Raw genomic sequence first — 21,622 nt, 5'->3', positions numbered from 1 at the left:
AAAACCCCAAAACCCACCCAAACCTCAAAAACCCTTCTAGTCACATTTATATTTAATCTTAACAAGTGACACAACTTGCCTGTTTTGCAGGATAGATGGTGCAGTCCAGGAGGTAAGTCAGGTGGGCCAATGTGATGGCTTCTGACAAAACCTTGTTGTCCAGTGGGACAGCATGGTCCAGGAGAAAGTCAGTGGGTCAGTGCAGCAGTTCCAGGTAGAGGCATGTGGTCTTGGGTGCACAGCTACCCCTGTTAGCCCTCAGGCACTCTTGCAGGTCTCTGCTATGTCACCCCAGTGACCCCAAGCACTCTCAGTTACAGGATTGGGTAGAGAATACCAGCTGAAATTCCCACAGCAGCTGATGAGTCCCTGTTGCCATTGCTGGCACTCACAGCCTGCCCAGCTGGAAGGTTCTCATGTTGGCAGGGACACAGCAATTAACAGGTTAGTTACAGGAGAGTAATTTGAGAGTAAACAAAGTTTAACAGGTCCCAAACCTATGTCAAGCTACCACAACGTCCTAGCTGGTGAGATCCACTCTACATCCTGCAGAGTGAGCGGTGATAACTGGGGCAGGGCAGGGGGCTTCAGCATCTTTCACCCCTCCAGATGTGACTTGCTATGGCTGGAGAGGTGGGTAGCATAGCTGAGCATACCCCCCTCAGAAGCCTGAAGATGCTTGCCAACCTCTTGAGATTTGCATGGGAGACTGTCTTCCTTATTGCCAGGAAACTTGGTTCAAGTTATACAAGCTGCTTTTCCAAGGGCTTGCTTACGTGCCCTCCTTTATTCTGCTCAGCTGTGTCTAGGCAGCCAGCCTTGCTGCCCTAGTGAAGATGCTGGGTTCTCAAGAGCAGTGTGTGGGGCTTGTGAGAGATTTTTGGTCCCCGTGGCGTTGCCTGTGGGGAAGGCCTCTGTACTCAGTCCCTTATGACTTCTGACACCACTTCTGCTGCAGGCCTTTCCCTAGTTACCCCCCACTGTGATTGCCCCTGCCTCGCTCTGTTTCTTTCCAGGTGGGAGCATGGTGCAGAGCAGAGAGACTTTGCAGAGCGCACAAGCAAGCACAATAGAGAGTGTTTCAAAGCTGCCTGCTACCTCTCTCCTGTGCCTAATCTGTGCTGATGATTGCATCCAGCAGCTGAAAATAAGCTCTTGGAAGGAGGGGAGGTGGTGAAGGGGAGCTGCCAAGCAGGACTATTTATACTGGGTGAGTCAGGCCTGTGCCTGAATCCAGCCAGACGCTGGGGAGCTGGAACCAAGGAGCAACCTGCAAAGGACATAGCCTTGGATAAGAGGCTCTTGCCTGCAGCAGCTTGTTTGCTGTAAGGTTCGGGCTTGTCCTGTTTGTTCCTTGTGATGGACTGCACCTTTCCCTTCAGCTCTGCCACACAGCGCTTGCTGCAGCTGGATGAGGAGCAGCTGGATGAGCAGAAGTACTCTCGGCATATAAGGTCTCGGTACCACCACAGTGAGCGCAGCCTGAGCCCAGTTGGCCAGGGATGCCAAAACAGCCGGTTGGAGCCACTGGAGTGCCGGGATCTGCTGGTCCAGAATGCGCTCTTCACTGGGGACCTGGAGATGGTGCGGAAGTACTTCACCAAGAGCGCAGCCATCAATCTCGTCATTGAGACCAAGGGTGATGAGCTGCGCTGGACTAGCAGGAAATTTGGTGGGTGTGCAGGGCTGGGACATGGGGGGATGGAAAGTGCCCAGGATGGGGACCAGAGAAAGAGCACAGACTCCTGAGAAAAGTGTTGAGAGGAATCCCCAGTGGTGGAGACAGGGTGGTGGAAGAGGGACTTAGGAAGAAAGACTTTTGGATGAGGAAGGAGGATTCCAGGGCTGTAGAACAAATGGTAGCAGGCTTGCTGAAGGTGGCCAGAGGCAGATCTACTGGGAAATGGTGAGAATAGGGCCTTTGGAAGGGCTGCTGGAGAGGAACAACATCAGGACTGCCCTGTTAGAGATTGCTGGGATAGATGTGAAATATGTCTGAGGTGGAGAGAGTGCTTGGGTGAGAAGGCATCAGGTGGCATAAGGATGCTTTTCCTGCCTTATGTTTTAAGTTGCATCTGTTACTCCAGTTCATCAGAAGCCGGAGGCTGTGACATGCTTTGGGAACAGCAGAGAGATCTTAGCAGTGCCCTTCAGGCAGACCTTAGCCCATATCCCGAGGAAGAGGCATGGCTGTGCTTCAGCCTTGTAGGCGGCTGTCTGGGGACAAAGCCACAATTACTCCGTATCTACCTGCTGCTGTAGTGAAATCCAGATGTGAAGCAGAGCCATTACGATCCCTGCTCCAAACACTGACTTTGAGAAGCTGCAGGGAGGTTGGTGTGGGAGGGTTAACAGTGATCAGCTGGAGGGAGGCTTTGCTCCAGAACAAAAGCATTTGGTGTTTTGCTTTCTTGCATGTGTGGGGTTTGCACCCAGCAAACTGTTCTATTCTGTGAGATGGATTGGGCAAGGCGAGCAGAAATCTAGTCTACCAGAGAGATGGTGGAAGTAAGCTTGTCCTGAGTGACAGGAGGTCGAAGATAGTCATCCTTGGGTTTCCTCCCATCTGTATACCTCACTGTACCTTGCCCAGATGCGTCTTGTGGCTAGCACACGTTCTTCCACACTCTTTGGTCCCTTTTGCTTACCTTCTCATCAGTGTCATCTATGAACGTTTCAGTAAGCAGCGTAGCTGATGTGTTAAAGGGTGAGATGTGCTTAGCAATCTGGAAGTGCGCTTGTCCTTGCTGCTGTCTGTTAGTAGTGTGGTGCGGGCAGGCTCCCAGAATTTAAGACAGGGAGTGTCGGGTGTGGAGGGGCCATAACTGCACCGCTCTTTTCCACAGAAGGTTGATGGCAAAAGCCCCCCTGTGCCAGAAAGGAAGAGCTGCTGCTGAAGGCCACTTTCCCAGAGGTGTGGGTTCTTTTCAAGTGAGCTGGTGCAAAGCTGTGGAGCACACTGATAAAGCTTGACCGTGACTGAGTGTTTTGTAGCGATCCACACTAGCAAGAGACAAACAGCTACTTGTGGGTGGTGAATATTTACTGAGTTCCAAGATTTGTGCAACCCAGGTTTTGAATTTTTACAGTCTACTTGGGAATAAAAATACAAAAGGTGTTACCCTTTGTGTAACTGGGACCACTTGTCAGTAAAATATTAATTGTACATTTTAACTCCTGTCTTATGCTGAGCTGACTGACACTTGAACAGCAAGTCAGTCTGCTTGTAAAGATATGTGCCCCAAAGAAAAGAGAACAGCTGATGTAAAAGCAACAACTTCACACAGAAATTGCTCTTCTCACCAAAGTCTCAAGATGTGAAAAACCCAACCAAACAAGATCATTCATCAAGCACAGACCAAAAATGTACTGCCAAATTTATCAGATAAGGGTATAGAACAGAAACCAAAGCAAAACTTCATGCTACCTAAGGCTTTGGTTATGTATCTCACTGGCCTGTAGGGACAGTTTCTTAAAATTTACCTAGCCAGTGACCTTAAAAGTAGATTCTAGTGACCTGGTCTTTCCCAAGTCATCCCTATTGATATTTTAAGAAGCCCAGAGGAAGTGTAAATTGTTTGGTGTTACCAACACTAACTCACACAGCCTTTTGCCTCCCTGGTGATGCTTTGGTGATTGGGAACCTCAGGCTCTCATAGGATGCCTGCTTATATCTTTGGGGAAATAGAGGATCCCATCAGGTGAGAAAGCCTGCTAGGTGCTTCCCTCTCTTTACCCTTTCACGTACTACACTTTAGCTAGACAAGGTGGTGAAGTCTGCACAGACAGAGCATGCTGGAGACTGTCAGTATAGAACTTGGTCATTTATTTTCATTACTGAGAAGGGTAAAGTTCCCTATCTTACACTCTTCTCTGGTCCCCCAGGTATTTGTTGCTTGGTGGTCTATTGGGGTCACTTAACTTGTTTTCAGCTGCATGATTTGAATAGTTCCACAACACAAAATTAAACTAAACGCTGTTAGTCTTCCATGCAGTTTGATGTGTTCTTTAGAACATATGGTCTGAACAAAATGCATGCAATGCTGATGAACTGTGAGCAAAGTGCGCTGTTCTGTAACCAAAGTAGGGGCAGGGTGGGTTTATACAACTACGTGGGGACAGGGGAAAATGCCATCTCAGGTGAAAGGACAGCAGTGAGGAACCCAGAGTGAGGGGACTGTCAGAGGATGGGAAAGGGAGTACTAAAACCATGCAGGAGCTCTCTGCAAGGCTGAATTTCAAGGAAAAGCAGGAAGGGGTCTAATGGAAAATTACTTCTATGGTTTTACTTCACTTGTAATGCACTGTTTCCCATCCTTGTACTTATTTCTACCTGTCCTTTGGCTTTAAGCTTTGATTAAAAAGAACTTTCCCGTGGCTTGTTTAAAAACCTGCTTAGTGCCAAGGGCTTGGGTGGAACTAGCAAACGGGTGTGCAGTGCTGGAGGTGTGTGTGGAGCCAAGGGCTGGACAAAGGCGTGCTGCTGGCGTATGGAGGCAGCTGGGTTGCGCTGTTGCGGTCTGGGCAGCAACTGGGTGACAGCAGGCTAGTTGGGCATGAGACTACTGCCCTCCCTGTTTTCGTAGTGATGTCCTGTCTCCGCTTCTACCCTTCGGGCTGCTCTGCTACCCTGCGCTGCCTGGGGACTTCCCCTTCACAGCCAGTGACTGCAGAGATACTGCTGCCCGAGAGGAGTGTCCTTATCAGCCTCTTGGCCCAAATATTTGGTCACAAGGTTTCCCGGAATAGAACAGCTGCGACCCGAGCCGTGCCCAGCCTGGGCCAAACGGTGATGTGACATGTCCTCCCTCCCTGGGGAGCGGCCCAGGGCTGACAGGCAGCCTGTCAGCCGGAGCACCGGGCACCGGTGGGGCTGTACCCGCAGGCTCGGAGCCTGGCCGGGAAGGCAGCAGCAGGTCCTGCCCTGGTTTCTGTGGAGGGTCTGGGTGCTGCCTCATGGGCAGCATCACCGGCAGAGGCGGCGAGAGTCAGGAGCCCATTTGCACACGGAAGGCAGATGGCCCTGCCCAGGCGTACTGGCAGGCCCTGCTGACGGGGGATCGGGGGACTGTGGCCGAGATCCTCAGCGACCCTCAGAACGACCTGAGTCCCAATGCCGTGTTTGACACCAGTGACCTGGAAGAGTGGAAAAACTACCGCTTCAACCTCCGCCGGCTGAGTACGCAGGGGGGCAGCGGGCAGGCAGCGTGGCCCAGCCGAACGGGGGCTCGGAGCCTTTTGCTTACGCTGGAGGGCATCACTGTTGCTGGGACCGTGTGTTACGGGTGCTGTTTGGGTTACAGAGGGGTCAGGACGGCAGTGAGAGCTCTGGGATGGGGTTGGGTTTCCCTGTGCCGCTTGTGGGAGGGCATGCGTGCGTCTGGGAGCGTGAGGTGCGTCTGGGGTACCCGGCCCTTTTAGCAGGGGTTGTGCAAATACTTGGGAACTGCTTGGGTTCCCACAATGGGCAAAGGAGATTCAAGCTCCAGGTCGTGTTCCTTCTGCGACTGGCCTGGTGGCCCGGGTCTGCGTGCCTGTTCTGTCTGTGTGCAGCCTGTGCTGCGCTGCTGGTTCCCTCTGTGGGTTGTGCTGGGCAAGGAATTGTCACAGCCCTGCGTTAGGTCCTCAGGATGGTTCGGTTTGAACCTGGCCCTGGGAAACACGGTTGACTGCGTGCTGCTTCTGCGAGAAAGAGGTGAGAGGGATGTGGTGTTGAACATGTCAACGCAGACTGGGACGTGGTCCTCCAGCCCAGCCTGGATGGGCAGCACGAAGCATGATTTAAGGAGCTCTTTTCCTGTAACAGCTGCAGGCTGTTTGCCAGCAGACCGCACCAGTTCAGCAATGGTTCCAGCTGGGTCAGCATCTTTGAGAGTTGGCAGGTTTCAGCCCCTTGCCCTCTCCTAGGCCCTAGATGTCCATCTCTGCTGAAGCTTGCTTGTCTGCACCATGCTCAGGGCTTGTCTGAATCTCCTGTGTGCGTGGCAGCCTGCTCCAGCACCTCTTTGTTTTACTGCCTGGCTCCTTGTCTTTGTGGTGCTTCATGCATGGTGCCCTTCCCAGCCACCTTGCTGCTTTCAGCCCTGCCTGTGCCCCAGGCCCTTCATCTGCTGTACTGTCAACGGAAACCCCGTGCTGCATGACTGAGCTGCAGGTGAAAAGCACACTTTCTGGGAACAGCCTCTACCCCAAGGCTCCTGCTCCTTCGAGCTTCTTGTCAGCATGGCTGTGCAGTGTGAGTCACCCCCAGATCTTTGCCTTTGGCAGGCCAGTCCAAAGGCAGGGACCTTGCAGAGAAGGGAAGAGGCAGTCCCTTGAAGGGAAACTCGAGTCTGTCAAGGGGGGATGTACATCAGGTACCCCAGGGGAAAGGGCAGGTCTGGGCCCAGTGCTTTTGTGCACTGTGGCTGGATGCGGCTCCCTGACCTCTCTTTCCCTGCAGGACTGTGGTCTCTGAGCTATGAGCAGGAGCTCACCACGCCTCTGCACATCACAGCCAGCCGGGGCTACACGGACTGCCTGCGGCTCCTGCTGCTCAGGGGAGCTGCCGTCGACTTTGCACCAGGGGGTAAGACTGCCCTGCATGAGGCTTGTGCAGCACCCAGTACAGAGTGCGTGCGCCTGCTGCTCAGCTTTGGTGCTGACCCTGAGGCTGTCTCTGAGGATGGCTACAAGCCCCTGCACCTCTGCAAGAGCCCAGACTCCATCGAGTGAGTTCTTCCCCGGGGGACACAGTAGGCCTCCCTCCCCCTCGAGCCTCATCCTATGTAGAAGGCGTCCCTACTCATCCCTGCAGGTGGGCTGGTGGTTGCAGCAATGGCTGCTGAATGGGGTGGCCTTACTGCCTGTTCCTGGACCAGGATCACCTCTGAAGTCCAGCAGATGACTGCAAGCTCTAGTCCTCAGCTGATGCAGCTGAACTTGGTGCTGGCTGTCTTGCTACCCACCAGCAATGCAGAGCTGATGGTTCACACTGCAAAGCTCAGGGCATGAGCTGTGCAAACAGGCCTCTGTGGGGTGTGGGAGGAGACTCTGGGTGTGACGACACGTTATTAAAGATCTGCGGTGAGTTAGCTAGAATTAGGATGACAGTATCTCTGCTCACCAGTCATCCTGGCTTAAAACCACTGCTCCAGGGCATGAGGAGCAGAGATTTTTGGACTCTTGGGAAAAGTGAAAGCCATGGGATGGTACAGACATGTGGGGTGGGAGGAGTGGGAGGTAGGGTAGGAGCCGGAGAGGAGAGCCTGTCACTGAATCATCTTGGCCCCCATAGGTGCGTCCGGCAGCTGCTGCAGCATGGCGCCAGTGTGAACAGTCGGACTGAGGAGGAAGATGACACAGCACTGCATATAGCAGCACGACATGGCCTAACAGACCACGTCCAGCTGCTTCTGCGCTATGGCGCAGAGCTGGAGGCAAAGAATGAGGAGGGGCAGACGCCACTGAATGCTGCCTGTGCTCAGCCCCACCAACCCCAGGACATGGACCGTTACTACCGGGTCTGCCAGCTGCTGGTGGAAAGTGGTGCTAGCATCAATGCTGCAGATAGGGACCGTCAGCACCCACTTCACCTGGCCTGCAAGAACGCCAATGCTCAAGTAGCAGAGTTACTACTGGCCCGGGGTGCAAATGTCAACGTCATGAACTACGGCGGCAACACGGCACTGCACAATATCCTGCAAGCAACTGCCTACAAGCTGGAGCACCACCCAGAGCTTGTGGTGCGAGCCCTGCTCAACTACGGTGCCATCCGCATCTGGCCTGGCTCCCTCCTCAAGGTGCGGGGCTCACAGCTGTGCTGGGAGCATGGTGGGAAGGGAAGGCTGTGAACATCAGGGCCCCAGTGAGAGCAGGGATGTTTCTGTCACAGCAGGGCTTGTTCTGTGCCAGCCTGCTTGCTGTCCTGCCTCTCTCTTCCCAGGGGCTGGGGGAGGGGGAATCGGTGTTACTGGTAAGGGACTCCCTGAAGTTTTCTCCTGGGGTATGTTCTCCTGTAGGCCTCTCCTGCTTCTGTCTGTCAAGCTGTGTGGACAGTACTTACCCAGTTTCCATAATCACTTGCCCTGGAAAGTGTTGGCCCTTTTCCTCTCAGGGGATGTGTTTCCTCTTTGGGGCATACCCTCCAGCTCACGCTTTCTCCGCAAGACACCAGCAAACAAAGGGTTAATTTCCTGTCTTAATTCCTGAGCAGTGCAATAATTACCCAGCCCGGAGATCAGCAGATTGCTCTCCCCTTTGGGAAAATACAGGAAAATCAACAATTAACACTAATTAATCTCCTATTAACGCCAGATAATGAGGATCACTCCTACAGCCGGAATAGACTCTGACAGCTACTGCTGGCCTGGGCCGTAGGGAGTGGGAGCCAAGAGCCGGGGGGGATCTGCCTCTGCGCAGCTATGCGTGGGTGGGGTGTGCTCCAAAGGCCACACTGGTGGTGTAAGATACACAGCACCAGTGTGCCGTTTGCACCTACGTGGACATGGTACATACCAGAGCTGTGTTGCACAAAATAGGTACGATGTCTTCCTGGGGCTCTGTTGTAGCAGCTAACATGGGCACAGTACTTCTTAGGACACCCATTGCACACAGCGCAGATGCGGCATGTCTCTGCAGCCGCATGCCAAACAGGCACAGTACGTCCCTGAGACCCCTGTGTAGCCCTCAACAGAGGCATGGTATGCCTTAGTCTTGCTGCACACAAAATGGGTGTCAGTCCTTGCCCCAGAATGGCTCATGCTCTAACTAGAAAAATGTGGGGAAAGGAGCCTGGCATAAAGCAGAGTGTTGGCTGCATATGAGCTACTTGCAGCAGTGAGGCAGATGAAGGAGATCTGCATCCCAGCCAAGTATGTTAGTCCCTGCATCTGAGCAGCGGCTGTGGGGACCCAGTTGTGCTGAATGCAACCGTGCCCTGCGTGTTGGGTGTTGGCTCAGTCACCCTCTTTTGCAGGAGTGGTGCTCTGGCGTTTCCCACCATGTAGTGGGTTTGATCTCCTGGGACAGCATGAGGGAAGGACTTTAGTTCCCTAGATTTACCAAGGCTGGTTTTGAGCAGCTTTTTAGGAGGTGAAGGTGGGGCTTGCAGGACTTTGCCCAAAGGCAGTGTTCATCTGCTCTCTCCCTGGCGCAGGTGCTGCGGTACTGCCACGCCTGCCCGCGTGTCATCGAGGCGCTGATGAACAGCTATGATCACGTGCGCATCTCTGAGGACTGGGTGGAAGCGGTTCCCGCGGAGGTTGTACAGGTGAGGGAATGCATGCTGCTGGCTGGAGAACATGCAGCCGGGCTACCGCGGCAGGGTACTGGAGGAGGCTTGGGGCTGAGGGGGGTTTTGGGGCAGGACAGGGCTGCGAGATTTGCAGGGCACAGGGGCGGTGCTGTTGGGGGTTAGGGAGGATGCACCATAGTGACTAAGGTAAAGGGATGTCTGGTTCTACCTCTGCTCCCAGTGTGATATCTTCAGCTTTATCTGCCTCTGGTCCTCTCTTTTCTCTCTGTAGAAATACCCACGTTTCTACCAGTCACTTTTCTCCCTGGAGCAAAGACCTCGCTCCTTGCAGCACCTGGCTCGCTGCGCACTCAGGACCTTCCTGGAGGGCCGGTTGCTTCTGGTCCTGTCTCAGCTGCACCTGCCAAGTGCCTTGCACCGTTTCCTGCTGCTCAGCTTCGAGGACGTTCTCTACTAAGGGCTGCGGTTCCAGTCCTACTGTGCCTTTCTGTGCAGATGTTCCATCCCTGCCAGTGCAGCCTATGCCTTCTCAGCTAACCCCTTCCCCTCGCGCACCTCCTGCCGGGCCATGTCAGCCTCTGTGCCAAACCTGTTGCTGTGTCCTTGTCCCAGCCTTGTGCTCTGCCTCATGCACGTATTTTGGAGCATTCTGTTTACCCGTACTAATCGGGACAAACTCCAGGCTCACTAAGAAAAGCAAGATATGGGCATTAGGGCATTTTGTGTGACAAAGAGCAAATACACTGCATTGATCGCAGTTTTAGTTGTATGGTATCAGTCTCCCTATCCCAAATCTACAAAGTCTAACCTGAACCAGGCAGCTCTGGGGCCCTGGGCATTTGTTGGGATCCTGTCTTTAGTCATGTTGTTTACAGTTTGTACCCAAACGTGTTTGGAATAAACCCTAGTCTTTCTCTATACCTACCAGAGTACAACTTCTGCCTTGCCTTGAAGACTGTCCTGACAGAGCTCATCCATGTGACATGCCATGCATAGTGGCACGTACACTCCCAGACCTCCACATCCATCTGCCTCTCAGGAGGCATAGGGAAATGCATGGTGGGTGTGGGGCTGAGGCCTCCCAAACAAACACTTCCCATGCAGGTACAATGTCTGGGGTTGCCTGGCTTTGCAGCTTGGGGCAGGACAGCAGTGCTTGTGCCAGCACTGAGGACTTCGATGTGGGGTGAGGAGGAAGCACGCCATGAGAGCACCGGTCCCCTGGGCACAGAGCAGCCAGCCCCTATGACAGCCCAGCCAGCATCTACCAGAGCACAGTGCAGGTCCACGCACTGCTGCCGGGGCTGCACTGCACTCTAGACAAGGTAAAGGTAACGTTTGTTCCTGCGATTTAAAGACACAGTTGTAAAGAAATCAAAGCACTAACCACCCTTTAAAGATTTGCAGTAAGCTAAGTCCATTCCTGTTCTGACTCAAGGAGTGCCTGAACTGCTGCTGGCTGGCAGAAGGTACACTAGGGCAGCACTGCAGGTTGCTCCTCTTGGTGCACTGGTGTTTCAAGGCCTCTGTTAACGTCAACATCAGCACCAGGACACTGGAATGCACAGATCTGAAGGCTAAGCAGTTTGACAGACCCAACGCTTCTGTCTTTTTCTGCCTCTGTTGGGACACAGGGTGTAGCTCTGCTCCCCTAATTATCACCACCTTACACAGCTAGAGCATGCTGCTCTGAGGTAGCAAGCTTGAAATAACTATGTGAGGTTCAGCGTGCCATTCCTAGTGCACTTGCACCAGTGATGCACCACAGCATGAATGCTAATAGGATACAACAGGAATGTGTTTACATGTTACAGGCTTACAAAAGGTGTCAGGAAACCAGTTCTGGCAGCCTGTGTGTGTAGGTACTACTATTGCAGTATAGAGATGGTATATCTCAAAAAGGTTTCACAGTGTGCTTTATGACATCCATGGGCAGAGAGGTGAGGTGTTGGCTCGATGTGACGTATTGAGCCTATCTGCAAAACAGGGATGAAGGGAGCAGGGGAGTCAAAGCTTTTAAAATACCTGGATAATGGCCTGCACTCTTACCATGGATCAGTAGTGCATTTCCCCTGAACCAGTGCAGGAACCCAGCCTGAAGTCACCACCTTCCTGCTAGCTGAGCTCTTATGTCTGTTCAGGGTGATCTGTTTATGGGATCAGGTCCTGTAGTCTTATTCCCCAATTCTAATCACCACGTTAGAGTGTTCACTTTTAGCCAGATCATGTCTGTGACTGGAGGAGGAGCAGAAAAAGGAGGGTCTGTCCCTTTTGGTGGCAGTGCAGTCCAGGATTGCCTTAGCCTGAATAGGTATCTTTGGTATGAAGGCAGTCTGCAGAGCAGCACATGTGGAGCTGGTTTACCAGTCCTCCTTTCCAGCACTGTCTATATGCCTGCAATAATGTATGTTCAGTAATGTGTACTCAGCCACTAAGATAATATCACCCGAAGGACAGGGAAGGATTGAATTTAATGCTTTGTTTTATTTTGGAATTGTTTCTTGCAGCTGTTAGACTTAAAGCCACGCCTCAGGTCTTGCTGATTACTTTTGCTAGTTCTGAAGTCTGCTCTGCATCATTTGGGTGATGAGGGCAGCTTGGCTTGAAAGAAGTAAACCTGCAGTGTTTTGTTTCTGCAAACGCAGGAGCGCGCAGTGCCGCTGCACACACGGGCAGGCCAACTCCTGGCACTGCCAATTCCTCTTTGGACAAAAGTGTCCTGGTGTAGACAGGCACCTGTTGCAATGAAGGACCCGTGCTGGGACTGCAGGTGAATTTCCAGGGTTCCTTTCAGAGCTACCAGGTTTGCAGGCAGGGGATCCCAGTGTAAGTGGGAGGGCGGAGGTCAGGTAGGTGGCTGAGAGGGGCAAGCCATCCCTGGGCACAAATCTTCATCTATGTTCCCACTGAAATTAAAAGGGCATGATTTCATTGTGTGTAAGGAAACCACTGAGTAACCATTTTCAAGGAATGTGAGGCTAGTAGGAAAAGGGTAGTATCTTTTACAGATTGACTGATTTAACTGGGGGAGAAAAACAAACCAAACCAAACAAAACCCACCAGAAAAGCTTTTGGCCACTCAAGCCTTTTTTCAGAACTGAAACAATCAGAAAAGTTCAAGCTAAGTGCAGGCTGAGAACAAATGCTCTGAGTTTAACTCAGTTATGCTAATTGATTAGCAACTGATTTTTAAAAACATTTACAAGAACAGAACAGAATTAAAAAGGTTTGATGTTCCAGAGCACATTTTGGCAATATAACAAGCTGTGCTACTTTTTCTCAGATTTCTAAAGGGGAAATTTCTAATGCAGCATTGAATGTACTTTCTGGGACCGGAGTTATGCCGGGGAAATTTAGCTGTCCTGAGTGTGAGGGCTATGGTCTCAACCGAGGACAGCAAGCATGTGACATTATTAGCACAGGGGCATGTGGTTCTGATGTGTTTTTACCAACTGCCACAGGCACAGGCAGCTGCTGATTGCTACTGTGTCCCAGGTTCACTGGGAATGTCTCTTGGGCACATGCTGTTGTTCCTGCTGCAGCATCCACCTGGGTTTTTTGGCAGAGCACTCAGCAAGAGTCACCCTCATGACTAGCTGAAGTAATGCGAGTTCACTGCCATGTTCTTAGTGCAGCTGCCCAAGTGATGCGCTCAGGGAAAAAAAAATTCATCCCATATCTAGACAGAAGTTTCCATCCTAGCTGCAACCACTGGGTCTTACTCTGACCCTCTCTGTGCAGTCAAAGCATTGCCTATTCCTAGTATCGTCTTCCTTTAACTGAAAGATCGACTGCATCAGTATCTCCCTGTAGGCTTCCCAGCCTAGAATATCTGCCCAACCCTTACTTGATCTTTCCTGTTCCTCAGTAAAAAGCATGACATGCCATAATGGGTGGACTAGTGAATCACAGTAGTACTTATAGAAGGGTACAAGAACAAAATGAGTATAGAAAAGCCCTTCCCTTGGATGTCCATCCCCACCCCCAAGTTCTGTAAACTGCATTTCAGGTACTTTTGAGTCAAAAGGGCATCTTTGTATTTAGCAGTTGTAGAGAGATTTTCTTTTTTTCTTTTCCATAAATTTGACCAGTCACTTTTTGGACCCATGTATGTTTGAGCATTCTGGTATCCTTGTGGCAAGGATAACTTAATTGCACATTGTGTTGATCACCTGCTTTTATTTGTCTTTATGCTGCCACCTTCTTGGTTCATTTGATGCCCTTTAACTCTTGTATTCTAAGAATATGTGGGTAACCATAGTCTGTTCCTCTCCATTATTCAGAACTGTATAGATCCCTGTCATTTCTCTCCTTACTCAGGCTGGAATCTATTCAACTGTGTCATTCCCCCCGTGGAAGCTGTCACCCAACCCTTAACCACGAGCACAGGCTTTCCCTGTCCCTTTACTGATCCTGGTGGACTACTTTGAGATGAAGGGAGTACAACTGTGCACAACATTCAAAATATGGTTGTGCTATGATTGTGTAAGAGTTATTCTTAGCCATGTGGATGTGAGATCTACACAAATGCCTCAGGAACCTTAGATTCATATTTGACATTACTTGATTATTTACACAGTCCAGGAGGAGGATGGCCTTGGCAGCAATGCCCTCCCATGCAGCGTGTTTTGTGTTCAGATGGCATATGTTGCAACCTCTAAACTTTTTTCGGACTCATTACTATCCAGGATGCTGTACCTATTTTAAAATTAAGCCCAAATTCTTCTTTCCTATATGTTGCACCTTATAGTTAGATGTAACAAACCAGGTTTTTCATGAATCTGGTGTTTCAAGCAATCCAGATTAGGTTGTCTTGGGCAAGTGCCACCTGTTACTTTTACCATCCCAACAATTCATTTTTATCCACCCCAATAATTTTACCAGCAATTGTTTTATTTTCTCCTTGATTGCTAATAACATATAGCATTGATATGTGAATAGAATACAACTAGAAATACATCTGTCAAATGTCTATATAGAATAAGTCTTCTTGGTTACCCAATTCTTTCAAATCTGTTAATACTGATCACACTGACTGTAGCATACAGCTAATTTTTTCTTATTAGAATGTCATGCAGAACTAAGTCAAATGACTTACAGGAGTCTAAGCATGCCATATCTATCTAGTTAGCTCTATAAAACTTGTAGGCTTACAAAAAAATTACATAAAATCATTTGAAAGTCCCTCTTTCAAATGACATTAATTTGAATGACATTAATTTGGGTTCTAGCTTTTACTAATTTACTCAGGACATCCTTTGGCTGCTTGTCGGTGATTGCTTGGGATGTATGTTGAACTAACTGCTTGGTAGTTTCTTGGATATCCATGTGAGCACATTTAAATACTGGCAAGACATTGGAATTTTTTTTTTCCCCCAGTTATCTTAAGTTCCCCAATGTGCCATGATTTGTTATAAAGAAAAAAATCAATGGTTCAGTGAACTCATTAGCCAAATAAATACTCTTGGATGTAATTTATTGTCCTGCAGATTATAAAATTTGTTACTTCAACAATTTCTCTCTAGCATCTTCCTTAATTACTGATGGAATAGAAAGTATTTCATTACCACCGTAAAAGCCAAATATTATCAATTGTTGTTTCAAATACAGAGCAGAAATATTTATTGAGTTCTTGGTTTTCATTATGCAGAACATACGTTTACACACAGAAACCTGGAGCAGGTGCCCAGTGACAGCAATTCTTTGGATTCTCTGCTGCTGGGGCATCCTGCTCTGGGGTCGACATTTAAAAAAAATTGAGAAATTGGAGAGGGTTCAGAGAAGAGCCATAAGTGAGTTATGGATTGCCAGTGATTCCTGCCAGTGGGAACTTCGGAGGGGCGGCGGTTGGACACACCATGGTTGATCCTGGGAGCCCCATGTGCAGTTGTAGTTGCCAGTTCTTCGGTTCCAGATTTACAGGGCAGGAACGGTTGATAGCACTCTTCTGCGAAGCACTGTGGGCACGCAGGCTAAACTCACCCTCCATCGCCATGCTGACATCTATTGCTGGTCCTCAACTGTGCCTTACCAAGCTTTCCGAGGGGCAGACTGCAGAGTTTATTCAGCATTGCCAGTTCTTCTGAGTGGCACTTAGAGGTAAAACTAGATCCAGTGGCTGGAAATTGAAGCTGGGCAAACACGTATTAGAAATGAGACACATTTTTAATAGCAAGGGCAATTAATCTACTAGTTAATTGCATCTTAGAATAGCTTATCATGGTGCATGTAGATTTCTCATCTCTGGCTTTTTTAAAAATCACCAGAAGAGCTGCCCTAGCCCAGACCAGAATTAATCCTGCATGGTGCTCAGGCCAAGTCCCAAAGAGATCAGACTGCTTAATTACAGATCTATGATCCATAGTCTTGTCCCTCTTCCACACTGGTCTACCACTAGTCTCTGTCACCACTGGGACTGTGTTTGGCCCCAGGGTAATGAAACAGTTTCATGTTTCCCTTAACAGCGCTGCTCACTTCATTGATACTTCATTGATGTCTCTGACTTCCCCTTAGTTCCCTTCATTTTGTAACTGCTGGTTTGTACTGGCTCTATCAGCTTCCTTGCTCTGAATTTGCTGCCTGTGCTGGTTTCTGAAAAAGACATTCTGAAATAAATGGTGATGCTACTTTATAATTTTATTTAAATATTTGCTCTTACTCAATTTCCCTTATGGACTTTAGCTTGGAGACTTCAGCCATTTGGAAGCACTGAGCATGTTTCACCCTGTGGGACTGGGCAGTGTTTGTGGATTGCCAAAGGACCCCGGGGCTGGATGTGACACACAAAGGCAAACTCCCTCCTCTCACCAGTCCGCCAGCACGTGAGGACCTCATGGGGCTGCCCCATGGCACTTGCAGTGATCCCGTCTGAGGAGGCACTCCGAGGATTTCTGACTGACGGCAGTAGGACCCTCCGTGTTTGCCCCAAGCTGCAACCCCACGCAGCAACACAGCTCTTCTTTGAGCAGCCCCATGCAGAGCTCTGCTGGACTCACTCCAGTAGCTGGTTTGGCCCTACAGCAGCTCTCCCGGTGCTGAGTGCTTCTGGTACTTCACCGTTAGGAGCATGACTCCAAATGCTTCCCACACTTCTGTTTCCATCCAGATGCTCTGCAGCAGATGCTGATGCTCCTGAGGTACCACGCTCTGCAGGTGAAACCTGGGGGAGCACACCCCTTTTGTACGAAGGTGCTCTCTGGGGCCTGTCCACCCCTGCTCCATTCCTCCGGCTCATCACCAGATGCCAGCAATGCTGCTCACATCTGCGCCGTCCAACCCACCTTCATGCTCCTAGCTGCAAGGCTGTCCCTTGGGCTTCTGGGCCACATGGGCTTGGGCCAAACGCAAGCACATGTTTGATAGTAGAATCATAGAATCTTTGAATGGTTTGGATTGGAAGGCACCTTAAGGATCACCTAGTTCCACCCCCCCTGCCATGGGCAGGGACACCTTCCACTAGACCAGGTTGCTCAAAGCCCCATCCAGCCTGGCCTTGAACACTTCCAGGGATGGGGCATCCACAGCTTCTCTGGGCAACCTGTTCCAGTGCCTCACCACCCTCATCGTAAAACATTTCTTCCTTACATCCAATCTAAACCTACCCTCTTTCAGTTTAAAGCCATTAACCCTTGTCCTATCACTACATGCCTTTGTAAAAAGTCCCTCCTCAGCTTTCCTGTAGGCCCCCTTTAGATACTGGAAAGCTGCTATAAGGTTTCCCCAGAGCTTTCTCTTCTCCAGGCTGAACAACCCCAACTCTCTCAGCCTGTCTTCATAGGAGAGTAGCCTGTGACTTCTGGCCAATAAGGCTGCCTGGCCAGCCTTTGATTCCTGGAAAATACTACAGCAAGTAACTGAACAATTCGTAAGTGCCTGGACACATGCAAAGTTGGTCAGACCAATCCGACTTCCTTCTGTATCTGGCCAAAAGACCCGTGGGAAAGGGACAGGAGGAGCAGATGTTATGTGTCTTAAATGTCTTAATTTCATGCTCTCTCACATAAGAGTCTCAGGATGAAATTGTGAAAAGACAATATAGCGTGAACTATACTATTAGGTGAGAGCATAACTAGTCAGAAAACCCTATTCAGAGTCAGTCATCACTAGTCAAACTGCAGTGATACATACAGGGTGTTACCTGGAGGTTTGTACAAACACAAGCCAAAAGAAACCAAGAACTTTCAGCAGCACCCAGTGCCAGAATGGAAATGAGACAGTACCACGATGTTGCCAATATAAGCCAGCCCTGTGCCCTAGGAGCCCAGCAAATTATCTGAAGTGTTTGGCTAATATCACTCTCCAGAGCAGGATCCAAACCCAGGAGTGAAGAAGGTGTTAGCTCTCCTAAACAGAACAATCCTCAAAGGGATGTGTGAAAGGCTCCTACCTTGTCCAGGAGTAAAGAAACAAAAATGAGAGACACTTGCCAGGTGCAGACAAATTAGTTAACAGTGCCATCTTCCAAGCTGAACTTTCATCTGTGGGGTGACTGGGTTGAAGGGCTTAACCCAGCTTCCAACTGAAGTGGTACCTGTGACCGGTCCCATCAGGCTGGCCTCTGTGTACTTACTCTGTTTGTGCGTTGCTGCTCCTCAAGCAGGCTGGAGCAAGATAAGTTCAACATGTTACCTGCGATGTGTAATCGCTATAATCACTGCCAGCAGCTTGCCTGCAGAGCCTGCTACCTTGGCAATTTGCCATCCCCATGCTCACGGCTCTGTGTCTGCTGAGCAGCCTGTTCCTGCAGGGCATGGGGTCTCGGGGATCTGCCAGTGGGGCTGGGGGAGCAGCAACATTTGCTGCTGGGGCCATGTCTAGTACCAGCTTTACGTGGTGAAGCTCCCAGCACTGTGTCTTCACCCCCTGTCCCAGGGGAACCAAGTAGCAGACAGCCACACTGCCCACAGAGTCTGCACAAATTCATTCTGGGTCCTGCCTTAGCTTGAGCTGCTTGCCTGGCAAAGGCCAGTGTGGCTGGATAAGCTGTGGTCCGTTGAGGCTCACTCTAAGTTTACATGGAAAGGCAGCCAGGGAGGCAAGGTGGCATGCAAAGGATCCCAGGGAACTGATAGTCACAGGGGGCTGAGCTAGCTCTGTCAAGTCAGTGCTGTTGCTAATGAGCCATAAGACCATTTTAAAGTGCTCCTTGCAGGAAATCTGTCTGCCCAAGGTGTGGGTGCAGGAGTCAGGAGAGGTGCCAGGAAAAGCTGAGCTCCTCCAGGTACGGATGCGCTCTACCCTGTGACAAGGCCTGGGGTATGGCGTGCTTTTTGCTTGATAGACCTGCTGGCTGGTGAGGGTGCTTCACATGTGCGTTGCCTGTGGTTTCTGCCTCACCTGTTGGGCCTGGGGCTAAAGGGCAACGGGAGATGGTGCGGAGGTGCCTGCCTCAGCTGCTGGCATGCTGAAACAGCTGGTTGGTGTCTTAGATGGCCTGTGTGCCCTTAGCAAACCCAACAGCCTTCAACCACCTGCTCCCAGAAAGTATTCCTTTGCTAATACCATGCAGGAGCTGTGCTCCTGTGCTATGTGTATGCCCAGTGGGCAACCGGGAGCTGAGCCACTGTAGGTCCTGCCGGGAGGCCTTTGTGGCTGGGAAGAAAGCCTTTGCTTGTCAGTCTGGGAAAAGAAGCGGTTTTCAGATCAGGAAGACCCAGCTTGGGGGCTGCTTCTAGCCACTTTGCTGAACCACAGAGGTCGGTACACAAGACAGGCCACTGTTACTGCTGGCCTTGTGCAAGGCTTATCAAAAAGACAGGTATGTGGTCTTGCTCTGCCCTTAAGTCCTAAGATGGACCACTCTGAGTTTTCCTCTCTTTAAGTTATAGTCTTTGCCTATTTCGGAAACCCTGGCTTGGGGCAGGTCCTTGGAAGTAGCCTTTTTCTGCTCTGAGGTCTTGTCAGCAGCAAAACTATGCACCTGGGAATGCTCTTTCTACTATTAGTGAGGATCCTGGATCCTTACTGCTCCAGCTATGGCTCTGCCAGGGCTAGTTCTAAAGTATGTTCCCCAGGCATGAGAGGGTGTCTCCTCAGCTGCTGCAGACAGGTTTTGCTGTAGGAAGCTGAAGACAGAATCACATGGGACAACCCGACAGTGGGGTGAAAGCCTGTGAGGCTGTATTTGCAGAGGCCAGCGGGAACCGCCCGGGTGCTCCTTGCATCCAGGTTGCCTGCTGGGGCAGGACTTGCACATTAGCTGTTACCCACCAGGCTGAGTGTGCCTACAGAGCCTGATGGCTCAAGCCAGGTTTGTTTCATCTGGACCACTTCACGGGTATAGCCCAATAGCAGAGCCTGTGCCTGATAGGAGCCTAGCTTCTGTCGACACGACATCACAGCCGCGGCCAGCCCATTCTCTAGACTTTCCAAACTGAGTAAATAATTTTGCAACATTACCCTTGCTTTAATATGTTTAGCAGCTATATTGCAGGAATGCCTAGGGGCCGTGACTAGATTTAGTCCTGTTGTGCTAGATTCTGTGTAGAGATCGTAAGTGGAGCAGGTAGAGGCATAAAGTTATGGTTGCATAGCAGTTTCCATTAGAAAGACGTGCTTTCATTTGCCAGTCAGTTATTAAACTTTAACTGATGCAGTTGTGGTTTGCCATGCTGTGTGCCTGTCTCACACTGAACTTTTCCCGTTACAGCTACAGCAAAAATTAATTGGCCTCTACTTAGCCAACAGCCTGTGTATCAGGAATACGCTCCAGACTCCCCACCTTGGAGGAGCAGCTTACAGTGCAGGAAGGAGAGCTGACCCGGATGTTTCTTCTTCTGCCCAGTAGCGTGGGATCAACTTTTCCTAAATGACCAGCCTCTGAGGATCCCATTTTGCACATACCAAGCACGGACATTTTTAGAGGCCAACAGTTTTCTCCCAGGAAGCCTCTGCCTATGCTGAGCAGTTTGAAGTTATGCCAGGTCCCCTGTGCTGACCAGACAGGTCATGCACCATCTTCAGCATAGACACTGTGTCCAAAGTGTCAAGTGTTGATCAGGACACTTTCCAGTCTTGCCTACTGACTCCAGAAATGCAGGCAAACTGACTTTTCCATGCTCACATGAGTGCAGCGAGGAACAGAGAAGAAGAGGAGGAAGACGCTTCAGCAGTACTAATGTGGAAAACAGACAGGAGGAGAGGTGGGAAGCAAAGGCAGACTGAGGAAGAAGGGCCAACTCAGGAGGTGACGTGATGGAGGAGATGGGACAGGCTGCTCTGTACTTGCGTAAGGGCACTGCTTGCAGAGACTGGACTGGAATTCAGTACTCGGGGCCCAGACTGGTGAGACTCAGGACCAAGTGCTGAGGCTGATAAACACAGAGCTATGACCCAGCAACCCCAAAACAGAAGGGAGAGAGCAGGTCTCCTCCTGAGACTCTTTTTTAGCTCAGTGTCTGATCATGTATCCAGCAAGGTCCTCAGACCAGTCAACAGCTGGGAGTGCAATGAGACCATCGCCTTTACAGATTGCACGTGCAATTAATATTTCTCATGTACCCAGTGTGTTGGATGGTGTATCTCCAGGCACGTTAAGGGAACATAGCAGCTACATGCGAGTGGGGGATGGAGCCCGATAAAATGGAATAGAGTGGCTCCCCGCAGAGAAGGCGTGTGGGGAAGGAGAAACGCCCAGGGAGCGTACTGAACAGTGAACAGTGGAGGTCTGAGCCTCAAGTGGAAGCCATGGAAACTGCATTTCCACTAGACAGTGAGAAACCGTGGAAGATTAGATACAGGATACAGAAATTGGGAAAGCCCCTGGAGGTAGAGTGGTGGTAGAGTTACCATGTGCAACCTGGACCCTCACCCTTCCAGTTTGGCTCGCCCTGCAAGGATGGTGGATGTGGGAGCTCTCAGTCTGTGTCTTGTTCAATGTATGCACTAGAGTACAATAGTACAGTATTTGCTTAATTTTGCTTGCAACCCTTTTATTTCCCAGTCCTTCGACCTTTTGTTCTCTGAATCTTTGCTTTACAATTTGGCAAATGAATTTCTACCTTACTTTACTGCAAAGTCTCAGGAGACAAAGTAAACCAGAGTGGAGTAAGTTGTCAGGGCCCTGAGTACATTCCCCTCCTCCCAGGGGTTTGGCTCTCCAGGGTCAGGGCCAACTTAGATGATGCAGCTGTCTGTCCTTGGGGAACCTCAGCAAGAGCCTGCCCCTCTTTGGCTGAGGAGCTGCTTTTAAGCTCAGGCTCTCACCCTTAGTCTCTGCCTGACCTAAGCTGGAGGTACACCTGATCTTGTACCTCTCTGATGCTGGCAATGATCCCGACACACTTATTTGACTTTCTGGCTTGGCCTTCGACCTGCCTCACCACTTGGAGAGTGGGACTTGCTGGGTGATCACTGGACTATTGGTTATCATCACCAGATCTGCTCTGC

At 50.4% G+C, this 21,622-nt stretch overlaps 1 protein-coding gene across 4 annotated transcripts; it reads left to right on the top strand.

The window, feature by feature from the left end:
* The first annotated feature begins 1,175 nt into the window (after window positions 1-1,175).
* ASB10 (ankyrin repeat and SOCS box containing 10) lies at window positions 1,176-21,590 on the top strand. 4 transcript variants are annotated; one of them, XM_052810104.1, is made up of 5 exons: window positions 1,176-1,672; window positions 6,443-6,710; window positions 7,277-7,781; window positions 9,137-9,250; window positions 19,884-21,590. In XM_052810104.1, exons 1-5 carry the CDS (start codon window positions 1,360-1,362, stop codon window positions 20,019-20,021), a joined length of 1,338 nt encoding a protein of 445 aa, XP_052666064.1. In that variant the 5' UTR covers window positions 1,176-1,359; the 3' UTR covers window positions 20,022-21,590. The 4 variants fall into 4 exon arrangements, with proteins under 4 accessions (XP_052666064.1, XP_052666057.1, XP_052666051.1 ...); XM_052810097.1 differs by lacking the exon at window positions 19,884-21,590 and adding an exon at window positions 15,917-17,319; XM_052810091.1 differs by lacking the exon at window positions 19,884-21,590 and adding an exon at window positions 9,507-15,874 and having other exon boundaries at window positions 1,187-1,672.
* The last annotated feature ends 32 nt before the right edge of the window (window positions 21,591-21,622 follow it).

This window comes from Harpia harpyja, chromosome 1, assembly GCF_026419915.1.
Source record: "Harpia harpyja isolate bHarHar1 chromosome 1, bHarHar1 primary haplotype, whole genome shotgun sequence".
Classification (NCBI taxonomy): domain Eukaryota; kingdom Metazoa; phylum Chordata; class Aves; order Accipitriformes; family Accipitridae; genus Harpia; species Harpia harpyja.
The sequence above is the reverse complement of the archived record's forward strand: the minus strand, read 5'-3'. Positions and strand labels throughout refer to the sequence as shown.

What these genes read in the sequence shown, in the direction of transcription:
- ASB10 (XM_052810091.1), top strand. Translation starts at nt 1,360, where the DNA reads ATGGACTGCACCTTTCCCTTCAGCTCTGCCACACAGCGCTTGCTGCAG. An exon ending in AAGAGCCCAGACTCCATCGA is followed by an intron (nt 6,711 to 7,276) that starts GTGAGTTCTTCC and finishes TGGCCCCCATAG; the next exon opens with GTGCGTCCGGCAGCTGCTGC. An exon ending in GGCCTGGCTCCCTCCTCAAG is followed by an intron (nt 7,782 to 9,136) that starts GTGCGGGGCTCA and finishes TCCCTGGCGCAG; the next exon opens with GTGCTGCGGTACTGCCACGC.